At 38.6% G+C, this 19,523-nt stretch overlaps 4 protein-coding genes across 4 annotated transcripts in view; 1 reads left to right on the forward strand and 3 right to left on the reverse strand.

Moving 5' to 3' along the window:
• The window catches only part of LOC138038366 (oxidoreductase HTATIP2-like), an 11,654-nt gene extending 11,234 nt beyond the window's left edge, over positions 1–420 (reverse strand). The window contains exon 1 of the mRNA XM_068884183.1: positions 268–420. Within this exon, the coding sequence (XP_068740284.1) occupies positions 268–396 (129 nt within the window). The 5' untranslated portion in view covers positions 397–420. The remainder of the gene's footprint in view (positions 1–267) is intronic.
• A 3,576-nt stretch (positions 421–3,996) lies between these two features.
• Positions 3,997–5,971, forward strand: LOC138032540 (exonuclease 1-like). Its single transcript, XM_068880248.1, has 6 exons — positions 3,997–4,343; positions 4,490–4,609; positions 4,702–4,825; positions 4,942–5,079; positions 5,268–5,483; positions 5,756–5,971. Exons 1-6 carry the CDS (start codon positions 3,997–3,999, stop codon positions 5,969–5,971), a joined length of 1,161 nt encoding a protein of 386 aa, XP_068736349.1.
• LOC138038309 (uncharacterized) lies at positions 5,638–19,371 on the reverse strand. Its single transcript, XM_068884099.1, has 4 exons — positions 16,195–19,371; positions 8,245–8,591; positions 7,913–7,998; positions 5,638–7,306 (listed from the first exon to the last, which is right to left on the reverse strand). Exon 4 carries the CDS (start codon positions 7,232–7,234, stop codon positions 6,596–6,598), a length of 639 nt encoding a protein of 212 aa, XP_068740200.1. The 5' UTR covers positions 7,235–7,306; positions 7,913–7,998; positions 8,245–8,591; positions 16,195–19,371; the 3' UTR covers positions 5,638–6,595.
• Positions 10,233–12,390, reverse strand: LOC138038310 (uncharacterized). The gene is made up of 4 exons (XM_068884100.1): positions 12,299–12,390; positions 11,705–11,835; positions 11,295–11,499; positions 10,233–11,035 (listed from the first exon to the last, which is right to left on the reverse strand). Exons 2-4 carry the CDS (start codon positions 11,825–11,827, stop codon positions 11,022–11,024), a joined length of 342 nt encoding a protein of 113 aa, XP_068740201.1. The 5' UTR covers positions 11,828–11,835; positions 12,299–12,390; the 3' UTR covers positions 10,233–11,021.
• Positions 19,372–19,523: the final 152 nt, after the last annotated feature.

Genomic DNA, 19,523 nt, shown 5'->3' on the forward strand with positions numbered 1-19,523 from the left:
AGGGCTCCGCGTTTTGTCCTCTCCCCGTTAAATTAAGTGAAGATTCTCGAACTCATAGCCTGAAAGTTCTGCGAAGTACGTTTGAACAGACAAGCTAATTATAAGTTGGGGCTTTCGGCCGTGAAGCGCCCCCGATTGCCGAGTTGAATCGTGTGGTGTTTATAGACAGAGTAAACTCCCAAGATTAAAAGGGGTGGACCTAGATGTTGTTATTTTAACCCTAGCTTTCACCCATGACGGACACTACACGCAAACTAAATTACACACCTTTGAGATCAAGAGTTCTCCGAGAAGACATTCACCTATTGCACCAGTGGCTCCAATTAAGACAGCTCTCATGCCAAAAGATTTCTCTGAATCTGTAGATGTAGCAGCCTCTGCTCCACCCTCCGCCATGTCGTCTAACAGCAGTTCCCATAGGTCATTGCGGCCGTATTGGAAAATATTGCATAATTTGAGAAAACGGCCATAACTTTTCCCAGCACCATTAGCATAATTTGCATATTTTGATTGTTAACTGAGTAGGGAGAGTTGGTGGGAGGGAGAAAAGGGAGAGTTGGGATTATTTTTACCGTCAGAAATTACAGAGTTGTATTTCCGTTACTCTTATTATTTGAATTCAAATTCGTTGTAACTGCCATGTTTTATCACATAGCCCATGAGGCGAAGCCGAATGGGCTATTGCAGAACCGTGGCCCTTGAGGGCGTAGGGTCTAATTGTTTTAGTATCACCCAACTAGTCGGACAGAAAAGGCAAATAATAAAGTTAGCAAATGCAAGTAGTTAAAGAAATATTTAATTGGGAATTAAAGGAAAGAAAACGACACGCTTTTCGCTACTCGAGGACTATTACTGATAGTCCTCTGGTAGCGTAGCCAATAAAAATGCACGATTTGCATTAGTCCACTAGTTGGGTGATATTAAATGTACATAGAAGCAATTTAATGTAAACTCTCATTGTACCTGAAGAAGGCTGGTTTGGCCAGCCGAAATATAGTACACCACTAAAATCAAATCTACGTTGTATCGGCTCTTGCCTAAAATCAGTTTAGTTTGTCAACTTGTAATTACGCCGATCAGATCTAGCCACTGATCCAACGTACACCGACAGGAAGATTGTCCACGGTTGCTTGCTCAAAACTCTTGCATTGGGATCCGATGACAATAATAATTTTCTGAATTGAAGTTAAGATACGAGGCAAAAGGAATCTAAAAGCTTGTCTTCTCCAAATTTGAACGATATAGTTGTGTTGTAAGGCGTGCAGTTTATTTTTAACTTTTCATACATTTGCTCACATTTTTTCCGCATATTATGGTCTGGTTCGGTCACCCACCCGGGTGGGTTGATGTGCTTCGCAGAAAAAAGTATTTACACTTTGGTGAATATCTGGGGAATAAGGCACATTTATCCCTGGAATAGAGTTATTACACCTTTCAGGAACCGGACCATGGTGAATACATTCTCAGTTGACTCTTCTCAGTGCCAAGTCATCTTAACTTTGCAAATCCATGACAACTGTGCAAAATTCTTTACTTTATTAAATTTACATTTATTTACAGTCTGATTCCGACACAAGTACTGTATTTCTCACCCTACTAGCAGAGCCTTTCTTTTGCTTGCTCGATTTTGGCGTTCTCGAGAAAGGCTCTGCATGAATCGAGTAAGATCTTTTTTGAATATGCGCTACATGTTGCCTGGATACAGTCTCGAACCCAAGCCTAATATGCCAGATCTCGCCACCATCTTGGTTTTTCATGCCAGCGGGCTCAATTGTAACCATCGCTTTTGTCACTAAACGGACGCTCGCACTGGAAAAACCGGTTTGACGAGAGAAAACAAGATTGACTAGTCCAGAAGTTCGGGCTGCGGCGGCTTCAAAGAGTTGACGCGATTCGGGCAGAGCCTACTTTTCTCCTCCTCAGTAAATAAAAAGACAAAAGGAGGTTCTGCTCGCAGGGTGTGTATTTCTGTATCTATGAAATGCGCTAAAATAATCTCCAACTTCGGCAACTAATTTCTCGTAGCATCCCTGACCCGAACCTTGGCAAAACAACAGGGAAACACCAGGCCACCAGTGTTAAACACCGGTAACTACACTTTGCGATTAATTCGTGGGCTTTTTTCAGCCTAATACCATCGGTTCTTTGAGTGAAGATGCAGGAGACGCGACCCACAGCGCCGATGTCTGGAAGTACTGCGTTTTTCTCTCTTGTTCAAACATTCCCTCCGCGCATGCGCCAATTTTCTGGCTCTCCGATACCTCGCCTAGCAAAAAAAATTAAATGCTGGTTTTTACAAGCAATTGACATTTCAGTTGAACAGATTCTCCACGCATAAACGTAAGGTAAGAACCGCGCGTGTCTGGTCTGCTCTCGAGACAGAGGTGACGTGAGAGATGGTTTCATGCAGACTGGGACGCCTAAAATGCTTGACATGGCGGTTCACGAGTGAAGTTGTCTCTCTGGCCTTTCTGTGGATGAATTCCAGCACCTACCGATACAATTTGGGCAAGTTTTGAAAACTAAAAACTTCAATCGATGCGGTATTTTGCCAGTAGGGCTGGGTGACCCGACACTTATAAAAAAATCTATGAAATGAGAAACGGGCATCTTCCCTTGTCATGGAATGGCAGGATTACCCAGAATTCTTTTTGGGCATGAACCAGGCAACTTGAGAAGCACGAGACTGGCGCGCGGCCGAAGGAAAAAGTGAGAAGGAAATTTCCAGCCAGATACTAAGAAGTAGCCCTGGTGTGTACTGTTAACTTAGAAATTTGATTTTTGAACAAGTTTTTATCGTAGCGAATTGGCGACAAATAAGTGCTTGTTTTGGTCTTATGCTGGTAGCAAAAAATCTGGCCTTTCCTGATATCTTGTCAAAGGCACGGTATAATGTATTTGGCAGAATACTGAGATTTTTGTTGGCAGATTACTAAAGTCAAATTCTACATCTCTTTGCAATAAGGGCATGCAAGATTTCCTCATATTTCCGCTGTAGAAAAGTATATTGTTGTTGTTGTTGTTGTTGTTTATTTTTGAAGGGCTTTTCTGCTTATATGAAAGATACATTTTCTCTCCCGTCTTCTTCTTATCCATGATCTTCGCGGAAATTACATTCTGTCCCTCAATAAACCTAGAAGAACCAGTCATGGTCTTAGTTCTTTTTCTTTCGTACCAGCTAAGTTGCGGAATGCGCCACCTCATTTTATCCGTACTACTGAGTTTACTGGTTTTAAAGAGAATCGAGGGCCGCATTTTCTACAGGGGCTTCTCTTTTTAATTAATATATCTTTAAATTTTGTGTATTTAGTTATGTACCTGTATATGCTATGTATTTTAGTTGTAAATGTAATGTCTCGAAGATATTATATAGCTCTTGTAGTTATTCTGAAATTCGAGAAGAAATAGAGTTGTGTATATAACCTTTAGCAGGACGCGTGCGCACAGTCACTTTGTAATGTGCGACTTCAGTGCTTACCATATGGCAGATAAAATGAATTTTCTCTTGAATACATAAGCAAACGATTTCTTACGCTAAATTGACAAGGGAGGTCTGGAGCTGTGAGTAGGCTTGGGATTGTCTCATATGGTTTAGGGGCCGACATATCCCTCCCTCAATGCTGTACCGGGAGGCAAGGTCGGTAGCAGAAAGCAGCGAAGGGCCAATTGCGTCCAAAAGCGATCGCACGGGCCGAAATCCCGGGATGACTCGTTTGGTACGACGCTCCAGCGCCGTTGTCTGGAGGTGCTGCGTTTTCCTCTCTTGTTCAAACATTCCGTCCGCGCCTGCGCAATTTTTCTGGCTCTACAATGTATGAAATGCAATCTCGTTCCCAGAGTCTTCGTTCCCCTTGACCAGCGGGTCGGGTTACGAGAGACTCTGGGATAATCCGTTTGGATAAAGTTTTTGATTGGTTGAAAGTCTGAGCATGAGCAATCGATTTCGGTCACGAGGCGAGTGCCGCAGAGGAGGTTGGACACGGTTCGAAAATCATCATGGTCGCAAAACGAAAAACTGCCTCATTTGCAACTGACCGCCGAAGTGGAACGATCTCTCGAGACACTCTCCGAGGCGGGAAAATACAAGGGGCTTTAAAGAGAGGTTCAAAACAGCTGATCGGCTATGCAGCTAGTGTTATAAAAACTGGAAATAGACCAAAGAAATGTTTCACTGAGAAAGATATGGGCATACAAGGCCTCCTTACATTCCTTCAAGGAATCACTACAAATACACATCTTCGATACTACGCCGGGAAGAAAATCGGTGTAGATTGTTCCTGTTATTTGTACAAAGGAGCATTCGGTTGTGCGGAGAAATTGGGTCTTGGTATTTCAACGAACGAGTAAGAGAAATGTGTTGTTTGGTAGCAAAGTGGAAACGCTTATTTGCAATCTGCAAACTGAAGTTTGATTTATCCTCTGCTGTCAAATATTTGGAAGCTAGTGATCACTTGCTAACTTTTCTTAATTTTTGCACATTTGCTTATAGGTTTCTCGATTATCCTGAGCAGCTGTTCGATTTACTTCTTTCCCTGGGAATAAAACCCGTCGCTGTGTTTGATGAGCAGAATTTAGAGGCCAAGAAAATAACGAGAGAGAAACGGGAAAGGTTAGGTGTGAAATCAACATCATCGCATCGTGGGTTAATTCAGAGATTACACTACAGTGGTACTAACTCACATTTTTGTTTTCCCCTTAAAGGTCTCGCAAGGAAAATGCGACAAAGGCAGAAGAATTGTGGCGACGCGGGATTGAATCGGAAGCTATCGATCACTTCAGGAGAGCGTTGAAGATTACTTGTGAAATGTCTCATAAACTACTGAAGGTGAGATCTATTGTTTTGAAGTTTCACTGATCACATGAAAAAGTGCCTGCAGTAATATTTTCAGTGTCTCTAGTTTCTACTAATTTTCAATTTCATCTGGATCGATTTCTTATCAGGTTCTACGGGACAAAAATATAGATTGCATTGTTGCCCCGTTTGAAGCAGATGCACAACTTGCATATTTGAACAAAAATCAGCTGATTGATGTAGTTCTCAGTGAAGATTCGGATCTGTTGGTATTTGGCTGTTCCGAGGTACATTTCTTTATGGTTACAAATGGATCTGTGCTCAATCTTTAAATTTAAGCTTGATTTTTCACAAGATGAATGTTAAAGCTTATTTAATTTTATTTATTTATTTATTTATTTTATTTATTTATTTATTTGCACAGGGATGTTATTTAGTTGTCCAATACAGTTTATCTTGTATTTTCACGATCCAGGTTCTTTATAAAGTACACCTACATGGTAGCTGCCAGTCAATCCAAAGCAAAGACATACCGAAATGTCTCAATATTTCCAATTATACCTTTGACTTGTTTCGTCATATGTGTATAATTGCTGGCTGCGACTACTTGGAATCACTTCCTGGTATAGGAATCAAAAGAGCACACAATTTGATGAAGAAAGTTGCTGCAGCAAATGGTGATGTGAGGAAAGTATGGAATTTTTTAAATCATTTAAAAATTCAGTGAGGTCACAGGACTCTATATTAAATAATTTATATAGAAAGAAAATAATTTCCTGCTGTTATTAAACAGTCAAATGCCCTCTTTATTGAAAACAAGCTTCCTTGCTGCACTCACACAAACTTCTCAGTTTATTGTCTGTTTGTTTGCTTGTTTTTTTGGATTTCTTTGATTTCCTTTACAAATGAAATCGAACAGTTTAAATAGTTGTTCATGAATAAGTTATTAATGCACAACTACAGTTCTTTTCAAGGTTACCACAAGTACTTGGTGTAAAAAGTCTTCATGTACCAAGTCCTGAGTATCTTCTGAAATTTGATGTAGCAGATCAAATGTTTCTACATCAGGTGGTATTTGATCCAAGGAACCTGCGGGCTGTACCACTGAATCCTATATTAGATGAGTCTGATGCACCACCAGAGCTGTATCCTTGTTTATTATCATTTTTATACATGTAGGTTCTTTTAAAGCACACTGCTTACATTGAGAGTATTTCCTGCTCAAGGCCTTTTAATATTGTGGACACCATTTCAGTTTCAAAACCTGGGGTAGAACACTGGGAACTAGGCTATATTATTCTCATCTCAGTTTTATAAGAGTAGAAAACCTGTTGTCAATAACCTTTACTTGTGGAAGCTTAAACATAGCCAAGAGAAAATTGCTTTTTGCAGTACCTAGGTTCTCCACACCTTGTAATATTTACTGTTAATCCTTAATGCATAAAAAGGCAATTACTGGTAAATGAAAATGATCTTCTTGATATTTGTCTGGGAAACACTGACACAGACACACGATGTAAAGTTTCATATTTCACATTGGAAGATGTACAGGTAATAATCATTCCCATGAAAAATTTGACCTTGGTCCCAAGCAAGATATAAGCATTATAAAAAGTCACTACTTTGTTGATATCATTTAATGTTCAAATTAAAATCCAACTCTTAAATCATTGGAAGTTGTTCTGTGAGAAGTATGAAATAGACAGCCTTTTTTCTTAAGTGCATGAAAATTAGAATTCCCCCTTCATCCAATGAAACATTCAAGTGGGATACTTTATTTTCTTTGATTAAACTTCAAGAAAACTAATTTTGCAAAATGTGCATAGTTTCCCTGAGTTCGTCTCTCAGTTGTCTTACTGCAGCATCTGTGATACTTTTGTATGGAAGTACGCGAACTGGGATGGCATAGGGCTTCATTTTCCGCTGCTCATCAGAGACCATGAAGATGAGGAGATGAGATGCTGCCTGTCGTTTCTTCATGGTGACGTTCTTTACATAAACCTTAAGATCATCTCGAAGGCCTCTCAAAGCTCTTGCAAGATTACCTTTCTGACCAGGCAAGGATAGCATTTCTTTTACAGTGGAAATAAGCTTCCTTATGTCAGCATTTTTTGAAATCAGTTTCTCATATTCTTCAACATCCCATGCCAAAGCAAACAATGATTCCTCTGAGAGATTCGACTGTTTCTTTTTCTTCTGGTAGACAGTTTCTGCTTTTTTCAATTCCCCTTCCAGAAACTCCTTTTCTTCAAGCATACGACCTCCCTCTATCTCCAAGTCTTGGCATGTGAGACTTTTATCTTTACGGTCCTTAACTCCAATACACTGAACAAAATTCAGTCTATTGTGATACTCCTCTATTCTCACTTGAAGACTACCATCTCCCAAATCACAGTCACCTGACCATTCGTTCTTCACAGACTCACGCAAACCCATCTTCATATCTGTCCCATCAGCTTTAACCCACCATCTTCCATTAGGACTTGACTTGTGGGCAGCTGTCAAGGCTAGAATCTATGAGGAATGTGAAGCAGGTGTAGGTTTGTGTCTTGCTACAGTGAAAGACTCATCTTTTCTTGACCTTGTTTTCCACATTTAATTTACAACATGGAGTCTGTACTCCATCAAATATTTTTATAAGGCACTGACAAACTCTAGTGGTTTCACTAAAATGACATAATAATTTATTTAAGATACCATCTCAGTGCTCCACCTTAACTTTTCTCATCTCTTGCCCTGGGACTACTTGAACTGAAAATTTACTAGTCCTGAGTAAATCTCTGGTAGTCCTTCCTGATTTGCAGCATGGCAATATTATTTGCAATATCTTTTTACAATTAAATTAGACTATCTGTTTTCGCGATCGAAACGTTGCGAGGAACGCATCGAAACAACATTTACAAGACGTGTATTTTGTTTTCACCTAATGTATTTTTTTTAGACATTGCAAAAAGTAATTACAAAGTAGTTACTGGTCCTGTGACTAGAGGTTTTAAGTTCCTACTAGTCCAGAAGCATTTTGCACTAGTCCAGGACAAGTGGACTACCGCTAAGTCGAGCACTGCATCTGTAGAGCTATCTTAAGCACTACACAGCACCAGCTTTATTAGTTCAACAAACCTGAATGTCAGTTTCTTTTGAAAACCACTATCTTCTATGTGTCTACGTATTGTCCTTGCACTTGGCCCAGCCACATTTACTTTTGCCTAAAGATTTTAAATTTTTTGTATCAATATTATTATCACCATAATCATCAAAAGAAGAGAAACAAACCTGTTATTTACATGCAATTTTGCTTTTGATACACTTACATTTATTATGTACTGTATATTTGTTTGAGCATAAATGACAGCCCAACATTTTCAGGGCTCAAACTCATGGATTTCGTAAATAGTAAGTCACATAACCTTATGTTTATCATTTTATTATTTAATTTTGGTTTTGTAACGTACCGTGAGGGGATCTCTCTTTAATTCCACTCTCTTTGAATTAACAGAGGTAACTCCATGCCTTTCTTGGTTCTCTAGAGCCTGGGCAACTGAGGCTTCTTCACGGTATTCTGGGATGGCACCTGTAGTCATCCCTGACCAAATCAGGGAAACAATTCGGTTTGCATCGACTGTCCTGGACATGGTACTTTTTTCATTGCCTTCATTGCCTGGCAAAGTTGGCAAGCAGTCAGCACTTAACATGGCCTGAGTAATCAAGTCAGGACTTGCACTAACTTCACATTCTTCACCAGCACAAACAATACTGCCATCATCTATCTGATCCAATTGATCCTTTTTTTGACCACCACCTGCAGCAACAACATTCTCATTAATACTGTCACTGTCCCTTGTTTCCTCATCATTTTCATCTTTGTCATAGGACCATATTGGTCCATTATGGAGACATGCCCATTTGTTCCCAAAGTGAGCATACATTGTTTCCATCCACTGAATGTAATCCTCTGAGCAGGGCTCAAAGTTTATTTTTGGCTTTGGGAGCACCTGTGCTACCACGTGTATATTTCTAGGCGCACTGCCAAAATTTTAGGCGCACAGCTTAAAATACTGGGAGCACATTTTGTAACAGAAAAGCAGAACTTAAGACATTATTACGTCATCTTCAGTTTTTGTATTTTATTTTAATCCCGTGTTTGTTGTTTTAACTAGTAAAGCTGACTTTTTGTTTGAGACAGCGATAAAATTCTTGTGTCTTGTGATTTTTAAGGGCCACGGGTCATCAATAGCCTATGAGGCGACGCCGAATGGGCTATTGAACCCGTGGCCCTCGAGGGCGAAGGGTCTAATTATTTTAGTATCAGCCAACTAGTCGGACAGAAAAGGCAACAATAAAGTTAGCAAATGCAAGTTAAAGAAATATTTAATTGGGAATTAAATGAAAGAAAGCGTCACGCTTTTCGCTACTCGAGGACTTTTACTAATAGTCCTCTAGTAGCGTAGCCAATCAAAATGCATGATTTGCATAGTCCACTAGTTGAGTGATACTAATACATGTTATCATCATGTTAAAGAACATTCGAAATAACTGAAAAGTTTTCATCATGTATTTCCTTTGTATAGTACACTTGTAACCAAAGAAAATGTACTTGAAAACCGGGATATATACACAACTTCATAATTGATAATAGACGCGTCAGGTCACCAAGATCAGACTTAATGCTGTCGTAAATGGCAATCAATTCTGGACATTTGACGTCGTTGTCGTAGGCCGCTATGTCTCGCGCATTCCTTTACAGGAATGCAGCTGTTGTTAAGTGAGTCTGCACAACATGAAGCATGACATGAAGATTCAGTCGCTAAGTAACCGCCACACATGCTTTCGACCCATCGCAGAGGTCTCTTTTCCTGTACTCGTCAACCCAGTGAACACAAAGAAAAGAGAGCTCTGCTAGCAGGGAACCATTGACTAAGGATGAAGCGGTTGAATGCAGGGGGAAAGATTGATTCTTTGAATCCCACTGTAGCTACTCGAATAGTTTAACCCCGCTCTTTGAAATTTGTATATTTTTCTTTTTTTTTTTTCTTGCTCATCCTCTTTATTTTATCGCAGACTGATATAGTGATGCAGTATCATTCGAGGCAAATGTACTCGCTTTTGTAGAATGTGAAGGCTGGCTTTTTATAAGAAAATTACAGACTGCAAGACAATACAAGCACGATGACTCAACTGGGTTACAATTCACTTTTTAAACAATTTTCTTACCTTGAAGAAAAAGGATCATATCGTTGACCCCCTCTTAACCTTTCACTATCACAAACCTTTAACACGTGAAATAAGCATGTGCTTTGTGCATAGTCTTCAATTGCATGTGTCAGCGGAGTTTTAACAAACAGAAGAGTATGGGATCGAATGAAACAACAGGAAAAATGGACCTTCACCGGCGTTGGGGGAATTTGTTGAGAAAACTAACGACAAATAAACACACACCGATGAAAGGAAAATAATGTACCTTTATTATTTACGGCCAGATTTTGTTATGTATATCTTTATATCTGTTGATTTATGTTTCTGTTTCGTGACTTACCACTCGGAGTACGCAAGTATAGTCAGATGAGAAAGCAGAGAGGCAATTCAGTCGCACTGCACTTGAGCGTTTAAGGCGTACGAGTGCGACCACACATGATTTTTTAGGCGCACAACCAAAAATTTAGTCGCATATGCGACCATTTGGTCGCTAACTTTGAGCCCTGACTGAGGCACGCAGGTTTGTAACATTGTCATGTGAAAAGAACTCGCAGTTATATGAAATGAGGCCAAAAGGCATACGCATGATGGGCATTCTTGTCGTGCTGCCATCTGGGCGTACCTCCCCAATACACTTGCAAAGATGAAAAATTGTGTTGCTTTTCCCTTTGCTCTGCAAGTTTTGCATGCCATGGAGGGAAAGCTTAACATAGTCTTTTGGTATAAACCATTTCAGGTCCTTACTGAAGTCTTGAATGGCAACCTCTTCATATAGTTGTGTTAACAACTGCAATCGTTGACAAGCAGATAGCTTTTTGAATTGCTCAATGACACTTTCTAGAAAATTTCCTGGTAAGATTTTCTTTGGTATGGGATTACGTACAGGGGAAGCATGAATCAAGGAAGAATGTGAATCAGGCAAGCTGCTGTCATTTGGGCTTGATAACTTGTCATCGCCAAAGTAATTGATTCCCAGATTCTCCTCAGCTTCATCAACTGATCTGTATTGCGCACTAAGTTTCTTGGTGACCTTGCTTCAACATGCATTTCCTAAAAGAAGGAAAAGACAAGATGAAAACATAAAATATGATAGTAAGATCCAACTGTTTAACTACAAAAATATAAATGACAACCACTCTATTAATTTTATTATTACAAACTTGATATAACAGAGTTGAATCAGGAAGATTGCCAAAAAGCATATACTATTATGTCAAGTTGATGATACTGTACATGCAATGTATATCAATGTTGAAGATAACATAAATACCTTCAGTGAATAACTACTATTATCAAAAGATTTACAAACCAGATCTTATGGGGAGACCTGTATGCTCTGCTATGGCCTCTGCACAGCTGTCCCAGAATAATGTTGATTTGGTATGTGGCCACGGCTTCTCCACCCACCCGCAGTCTTCTCCAAGGTCACAAAACAAGGCAATATACTGTACCAAGGATTTAATTTCTCTGTCAGTCCAGGTAGCCCTGACAGATGTATCTTCTGATTGCAATCCCTGTATGATTTGCAATAAAAAGAAACCATTAATCATTACAACATGCTGCAAATTCCACAAACGATGAAGGTTCAAAGGGGAACTGAAGCCAAAAATATTGTTTTTTTCTTACTTGATTAAAAAAATAATGCAATATAAAACAACGTCCTACGCTATTTTTTTATCTCACACAACATTTCTCTCGCAAAAAAACGACGCAACTTACAACTTCATTTCCAAATGACAGAGATTTCCTTGATCGCGAATTGCAGGCTTCTCTTGCGACTTTATTAGATGGGTTGCCAGGGGTAGACCCACTTGGACTACCCACTGGCCGCTTCTTCTTCATGATTTTACCTGGTAAAATAAAGAATAGAAGTTAAATTTAATTTTTTAAAACCAAGACGTTCCGCGGACTGCACGCACAATTTCGCGGGTTCGTCGTCACATTTCATAGCGTGAAAGGGAAATAGTGGCAAAAATCCAACTACTTCAGCATCCTATAATTCACTAACCAGAGGGGCGCTCGATCATTTTCTATTAGGAAATTAATCTACTTTGGAATGGATATTAATTTTGAAGTTTGACAAGCTTGGGTTTGGAGAGAAATCGACATAATTTAACATCAACTCAAATTTCACGAAGCTTAACAAAGACAGACAGTGAAGCACCGAAGTCGAGTCTTAACTTGTCTGAGAAGTTACGTTTAGAGTCAAAAAGTTTCCAGCAGCTAGCCCAGTAGCAACTCCAACTTGTCCTGTGGGTTTGAAATCGCAAAGCTAAAAACAAGTAGGTAAAAATTATCAATATTGAGACTCACTTCTTCCTAGAAGCCCGCCATCTTGAGTTCATGTCCACGATAAAAGAGCGTTCGTGATTCGCTACTGCGACGAACCATGAGGCCTTTCAGACCGTGTCCAACCTCCTCTGCGAGTGCCGCGAGGGGTTTCACACAGCACTGTATGATTGTTAATGATTGTTTGGATTGGTTTGTTGATTAGTTTGGAGCCAAAGCAAAGAGTGAGAACCTATTAAATCTAATGGAATGGAATTGTCTCTCACTGAGTAATTATGTCTTTAAAATGTATTCATACCGACTCTTCAAATTGCTGTATATTATTGTAATTTATATGAATCCATAAGATCTTCTCGTATAGTTACCTACGTACATGTGAGTGTCCTGGAAAGGTGCGAGAACCTTTAGCAGATGAGTTTTTGGGTAGAGAAAGAGTTACTGATGCAAAGAGAACTCGTTTGGCTTGTGACAGTGCTGTTGAACGCTTTGAAAATATCGTGGAAGGCCCGTCTCTCTGGCATGCAAAGCAATCCTTTCGGTAGGTTGAAAATTCTAATCTCGTTTCATTTGGTTTCATTACACTGCACTGTTCTCAACCTCCATTGGAAGAAGAGGTCAGATCAGATATAGAGAATCAAATCGATGAAATGAGATGTACATCTCACATCCAATGGAACTTGTCCTACATTTTAGGTCCTTAGAAAAACTGGAAACTTCAGTTGTTGACTTTGTTATGCAATACTTAGCTTAAGGACGGTGCCTACTAATTAAAGATATTTTTGCCTCGGTGTGTGATTATGCAGGAAATGTAGATCTTAACAAGTGTTATTAAAATCCAAAAAGAAAATTGGGGTTAACCACGCATTTTTCAAAGATAATTCATGAATAATATTTGTAGAAAGCTTTAAAATACAAAGCAATGTATGGCGTTCTTTCTCAAATTGAAGCTTAAGTATCTCTCAAAAATGCATGGTTACACCCAATTTTCTTTTTGGAAACCAAGAGTACTTACTAAGATCTACTTTCTCCGGATAGTTTTAAACCGCACAAAAATATCCCTATATTAGTTAGCATCGGCGATAGGAAATCTGAGTATCTAGAGGTGCGCAGAACGTATGCGCAATAACAATAGTAGGCACCGTCCTTAACGTTTATGATGAAATAAAAAAAATGGTATAATATAAAGCTTGACCATCCTCTAGAGCCTATTACTTGTAGCACTTAAAAGTCAGTTCCAAAAATGACACCTTTCTCTTGAGTAATGAAGTACTTCTTTCTGAAGTACATGTACCTTAACATACCACTACATAAGGAGTTTTTTTTCCGTAATTGCTCAGCCCAAAGTATTAATTACAGTGGCGGTTATTATTTGCTTATTGAAGCCACAGTGGTCAAGTGTTTGAGACTTTAAAGGTTGGTTGACTGTATGAGTTCTGGCCCCAGTTGTTTGAAGGGTGGATAGTGCTATCCACTGGATAAATCACTATTTACTGGATAACTCAATTGGTTTTGGTAGTGTTTATCTGCTGGATAGTGATTTATCTGGCCCCAGTTGTTCTAAAGGTGGATAACGCTATCTACCGGACAAATGACTGTACACTGGAAAGTGCAGTTGGTTCCGCTATTACTTATCCACTGGATAGTGATTTATCCGGCTGATACTGCTATCCATCATTTGAACAACTGGAGCCTGGTGGGTAGTGCTATCCACTTTTTGAACAACTGAGGCCAGATCTTTATCCAACCTCTCTTCTCTGCCTCCTTTGTCGTTGAGGACAAAGGAGGCAGAGAAAAGAGACCCTGGGAACGAGGTTGGTCTTGATCATCTCTCAGTTTTCTCGAACTTTAATCCATGTTGCTTTTTATATGTACCCGCATACAACTTAATACTGACAAATGTTTGATAGACTTTGTAAAAAAGTCTGTGATTGGTTAGCATCCCATTAATGGAAGGGACAAAGTTTTTACTGCTTAACCCATTGACACCTCGAACGCCCTAGGATGACCCCAGTTGACGAATAGAATCTCCCTGGCATTAGACAGAGTAAAATCTGTCAAGTCTCACTCCCAGGGGTCAATGGGTTAAAGGGGATTAGTGATACCCCTTGTTACTCTACAGAAAACAGAGCTAAGTGCTGCCATCAATGAACTACCTGGCTCATTTAGTTTCATTATCTAGACACAGACTTTATGCTTTTACAGGGTGTTTGGGAGCAACTTTACAGCAGCCTATATTTCCGATAAATTTTAACAACTTTGTGAAACAAAAGGAGAAGGTAGCATTGCAGACTGTGCAGTATTTCTAGTCACTTGAGAACGTATTCCACACATCCCCTCAATTTAAATTTTGTCAGTTGACGGTTAAGTTGTCAGTAAATTATACTGTCTATTTTGAAGTCAGACTGACTTCTTCATGTTGGTATGTACAGTTGTCAACAGTTTCTAATGTAATTTATTTTTTATGCCAACAAAAGAAATGTTTAGGTTCAAGGTTTGTAGACAAGTATCCATTCCTTTTTGGAGTGTTAAAATCAACAGCCTTAGGCTTTTTTGCATTGCTAGTCAGAGAGTTGAAGAGAAAGTATCATTTCAAAACTTGTATGGTGCTCGCCACCCTACAGAAAGCCTTTGGCAGTGAGGAAGGGATTACATTATTTGGGGGGGGGGGGGGGGTAAGATGGGAAATGAACATTCTCAGGATAATATAAAATGTATATATAATATTGTTACATCCAATCTGTCAAATTTGATGGTTCAAGATAGGTACTGACCTCCGATCATCTGGAAAAATGGAATATAAAGTGCATTAAGGATGACTAGTCTTAACCTCATGGAGAAGTTTTGGCTTTTGCAGTTTTTATTTTGCTTGATACATACCAGTAATTTCATTGAACTTTCGGTGTGCATCTCTCTGCTCCCCCAAAGGAATTTGACATTACTTAAACGATTATGTGAATTAAACAGTTTTAAGTGGGGATGTTCATGTGCTGTGCCCAGAGACCGACGATTGTGAACGACAGCTTTTCATTATTGTTGACAATGAAGTTCTTCTGGAAGTAAGTTCATACAGAGTCTTTCTGCTCAGTTTGGGGTACATTACATGGTTAACCTAGAGTATCCAAGAAAGCCAACATGTCTGCACTGAGTTTCTTGAGAGTATGTATTTAGCATTCGTCAAAACAAAATGCCCTGTATAGAAAGGCGTCTCTACTCTTTTAGCTTAAAGTTAATAGCCTCTTATTACATGTGTTAACAGTTGCACCACCACAGGAGCTTGAACTAACCTGCATGCAAGGGTTTTATTAGAATCTGGGACCTGGGTACTAGCACCTGTCTTGCACTGAGTACAGTACCCACCATTGCTCAAAGGAGGTCTCAAGATCAAAAGCCAGACTATATATAGGGGTGCCTGCGCACTCTGTCACAAGGTCCCTTCTACTTTCAAACTTAATGGAAACCCTGACACATAAACATACCTGAGTCCATTTCTTGATTTGTCGCACAACAGGCGAGAAATAGTACAGAACATGACCATGTCAGGCAATTAACTCATACCATGTCAAATCATGTTATGTTACCGGTATGTAGTAATTTGTACTAGTATTGTGGTCAATTAAATTGTCACACTGGAAAGTTTTCACAGGGCTGCCATAAAGGACATTCACCTGTACCAGATGTTAACCCTGAGCTCACATTGTGAAGGAAATGAAAACTAGATTCTGTTTTTGATATATTGCAGGTGAAAATTTAATGACAGCCCTGTTTAATGCTGGTTTTTTGTGTGTGTGCTTTGAATTAGTTCCAGATCGGCTAAATTTTGTTGTTGGGATAGAAGTGGTCTAAGGAAAATGGACAGTGATAGATTTTAATTACAAAAATTGTTTTTGTGTGACACTTTTCATTTATTTAATTTCACTCACTTTAAGATCTCCACCATCCCTCACGAGAATTTCTTTTTCGTGTTAGTTTGAGCTTCCAAACTGTTTTCATTCCTAGGGACTTGTCTCATTCGCTAAATAGTTTGGCTGATTTCATGCCGCATAGATTTTTCAAAATCATTAGAGTTTTTAGGTGTTTAAGTTTCAGAAATGTGTATTTGTTCTGCAACATTAATTATTTTAGTGAAATTTAACAGAGTTGTTTTTGTGATTATGGCTTGTATGTATTGCCTTGTGTATGTATGTAAACTGTATATATATTTCCTAAATTTGGAAAGCACATTATATGTTCATGGAAGAATAATATTCTAAAAATCAACATGTTTATCCAACTAGAAGTATACATCTCTATTCAAGAATTCTCATTATTTGGTGGACAACAGTCATTTTCTGTTTATACAAAATAATGAAAAGTAGCAAAAATGATACTTCCCTCAAGACCTCTACTTCTTTAGAACAGCAAGGAAACTCTTAACCAAAGAACTCATCTCCTTTTGAAAAGAACCCTAAACCTTCTCTGGTGACGAAGAATCTAACTTGAAAGATCCTTCAAAGAAGGCATGCATGTAGTCTTATGATTAAAAGAATGATTTACTCTTTTCGAAAGAATCTCGTTTTAGAGTCTGGTGTTTCGCTCTCCTTCATCTTCCACGATAGAAAACAAAGACAGTCTTTTTAACATTTGAAACTAATCCCGGATCAGTGCATTCAGCAGCAACACAATCTGCTTTACGCTTCCACGTTAAACAAATTCTAATCGAAAATCTCAGGCAACACTTGACAACACAGCCCGTTGGTAACATATTCAGCGCAGATTTTTGTCCAGACATATCGCTCCAACACGTCATATTGTTTCTTTTTCAGTTCTAGGTTGGGATATCCTAATTTTGCTAAAGAAAATTGCATGCCATCGTGAAACAAATCCTCCACTCTCTTCGCCATTTTGCAGTAGCACAGCACCTCGCTGAAGCGGCTCTGTGATTGGCTATTCCGATGAAGGATGTAGCAAGCGTAGCAAAGCATTTGATTGGCCAGAATACAATAGAGCATACGTCATGCCAAATTCTCACCATAAATACAATGGCGGTGAAGATGGAGGTTACATCGACTGCTGCCAGGCCACCTTGCAGTTGTCAAGCCGTTCGTTTGTCTCGTACGGTATTTTTTAACGAAACAAATGTCATGGCGACTTCCGTAATATCTTCCGTTGCTGTTTTGATTTTACTAAATCCTCGGACATGGGTAGAAGCAGAAATGGACAATCCAGAACCGTTTGTATTTGTGCTATAACGAGTAATGTCTAAATTGACTTTTGACACAACTGGACAAATTGAAAACTACAGCAATTTAACTGTACTTTGACTGAATAATACAGCGCTGAATGCATCATGTTATTATTTGATCGAAGCGTGTTTTTTGGTTGCTTTTGTTATTGTGAAGTTTATTTATAAATCCCAATAGCCAACCGATTATCTTGTTCTGACATTGTGATAAATGGATTGGAAAATGTTCTCCCCTAATAATTTAGAGTCGCAAGATTCATGTTTACATATTATAAATAGCTTGGGAGGATGCGAGAAAAAATTGAAATGCCAAATGAATGCCCCAGAAATATTTCATTGCTGTCTATTTTGTATTTATTGCTAGCTTCTTTATTGCATTTCTAAGAAACTAATTATTGTTTAGTAGTTTGGAATCTCAGTTGTTGACCTTTGTAAATATTTTGATATCTATTTAACAAATAGATTCCATGTTCCCATGCATCTGTTCAGTAATGGATCACAGATGACATCAAAATGTGGTAAGAACAACAAGGTGGCACACGAGGCGATAGTCATGTGTCCATTACTGAACAGACGCACGGGAACATGGAATCTATTTGTTTTGTATAATAAAGAATTAAACTTTATTCGCATAAAAGCTGATGGTGACGTCAATCATGCATCTGTCCTCTAATAGATCATTGGCAAGAACCAATCAAAATGCGAGAATAACTTGGCTTATTATATAATCGTTAATACTGTATATATCTTGGCCAAAACATTTGTTCCATTGATCCTTCCTTTCCCTACTCTGGACAATAGGGAGTAGAAACCACGGCAACGAAAACGTCACATGTCAAACTCATTAATTTAAATCAATAATATTATAGCTTTTTGGCATTGGTGTTGCCATAGCTGTCGTCGTTTTGTCAAAAATGTTTTGCAAGGTGTGGCGTTCAACAGTTTTGGGGGTGAGACTTCACAAGGTTGAAGATGTGAGTGGGAATTTGATGTACACCTGTAACTTAGAAGTAATCTAGTACCCAAAAAATAAGTGAAAAGGGTAGATAGTGTACCCAATTGTTTTGGCCAGGATTGCAAAACATACCCCCAGAGTTGCATTTGCAAGAAGTTCTTTACAAGATAATTAATGACAACATTAAAATCTTGAAGCTCTTTAAATTAGCTAAATTCCCCGATGTTGCCACGGATATCAATAATTATTTTGCGGAAGAGTGCTCTGTTTTTTGTACTGAAAACACAGACACCCTTGCCTAATTACATTATATAATAATTGATAGTCTCAAGGATCAACTCTTGCTTCAACATGCATTCAGTAAAGTTGAACGGATTTTGTGCAGATGCTGGAAGCAAAAAAAGTTTTTGCATAGGCTGTTCAAATGGTTTCAACATCTTGCGTATGATTGAACGATTGAGCCAACACTTTTATAAATTGCCAAGAACTAAGAAAAAGAAGCCAGTCTCTCCCATCGAGCATGCATGCATGTGTTCTACAAATGTTGAACAAACTTATGGCCTGAACTCCATCCAAAATTAATTAATTAATTAAATCTATTACAAATTTACGAAATGTTGAATCGATGTTGAATGAAAGTTTAAATCAGTTGAAATTTGATTCAACAAGTTTTGAACATTTTTACAGTTTCAGCAATGTTGAACAACCTCCTCAAAGGCTCCTAACAAATTGTTGATTCAGAATTGCGTGTTGAAAAAAAATATGAAACAGTTTAAATGGGCCTTCATATAGTATGCTGTGTCGCTACAGCTTGCCATCAAAAATTCCACCAAAAATTGTCACAAATTAACTTGTGCCATTCTGGTTGAAAAATGACAGGGATTATACTACTCATATATTAACTTTTCAATAATTACATTTATTAGAGTAGACAAGGCTTTCAGACCTGAAAAGTTCTGAGTTGGAAAATGAAGTTATCCCTATGACAGTATCTGACAGCTTTGTATGTGATTTTTAAAGAGTACTTAATAAGTATTATTATTCATTCAAAATATTTCCCCGTTTCTGATTGG

Source organism: Montipora capricornis, chromosome 2, assembly GCF_036669925.1.
Source record: "Montipora capricornis isolate CH-2021 chromosome 2, ASM3666992v2, whole genome shotgun sequence".
NCBI classification, from domain to species: domain Eukaryota; kingdom Metazoa; phylum Cnidaria; class Anthozoa; order Scleractinia; family Acroporidae; genus Montipora; species Montipora capricornis.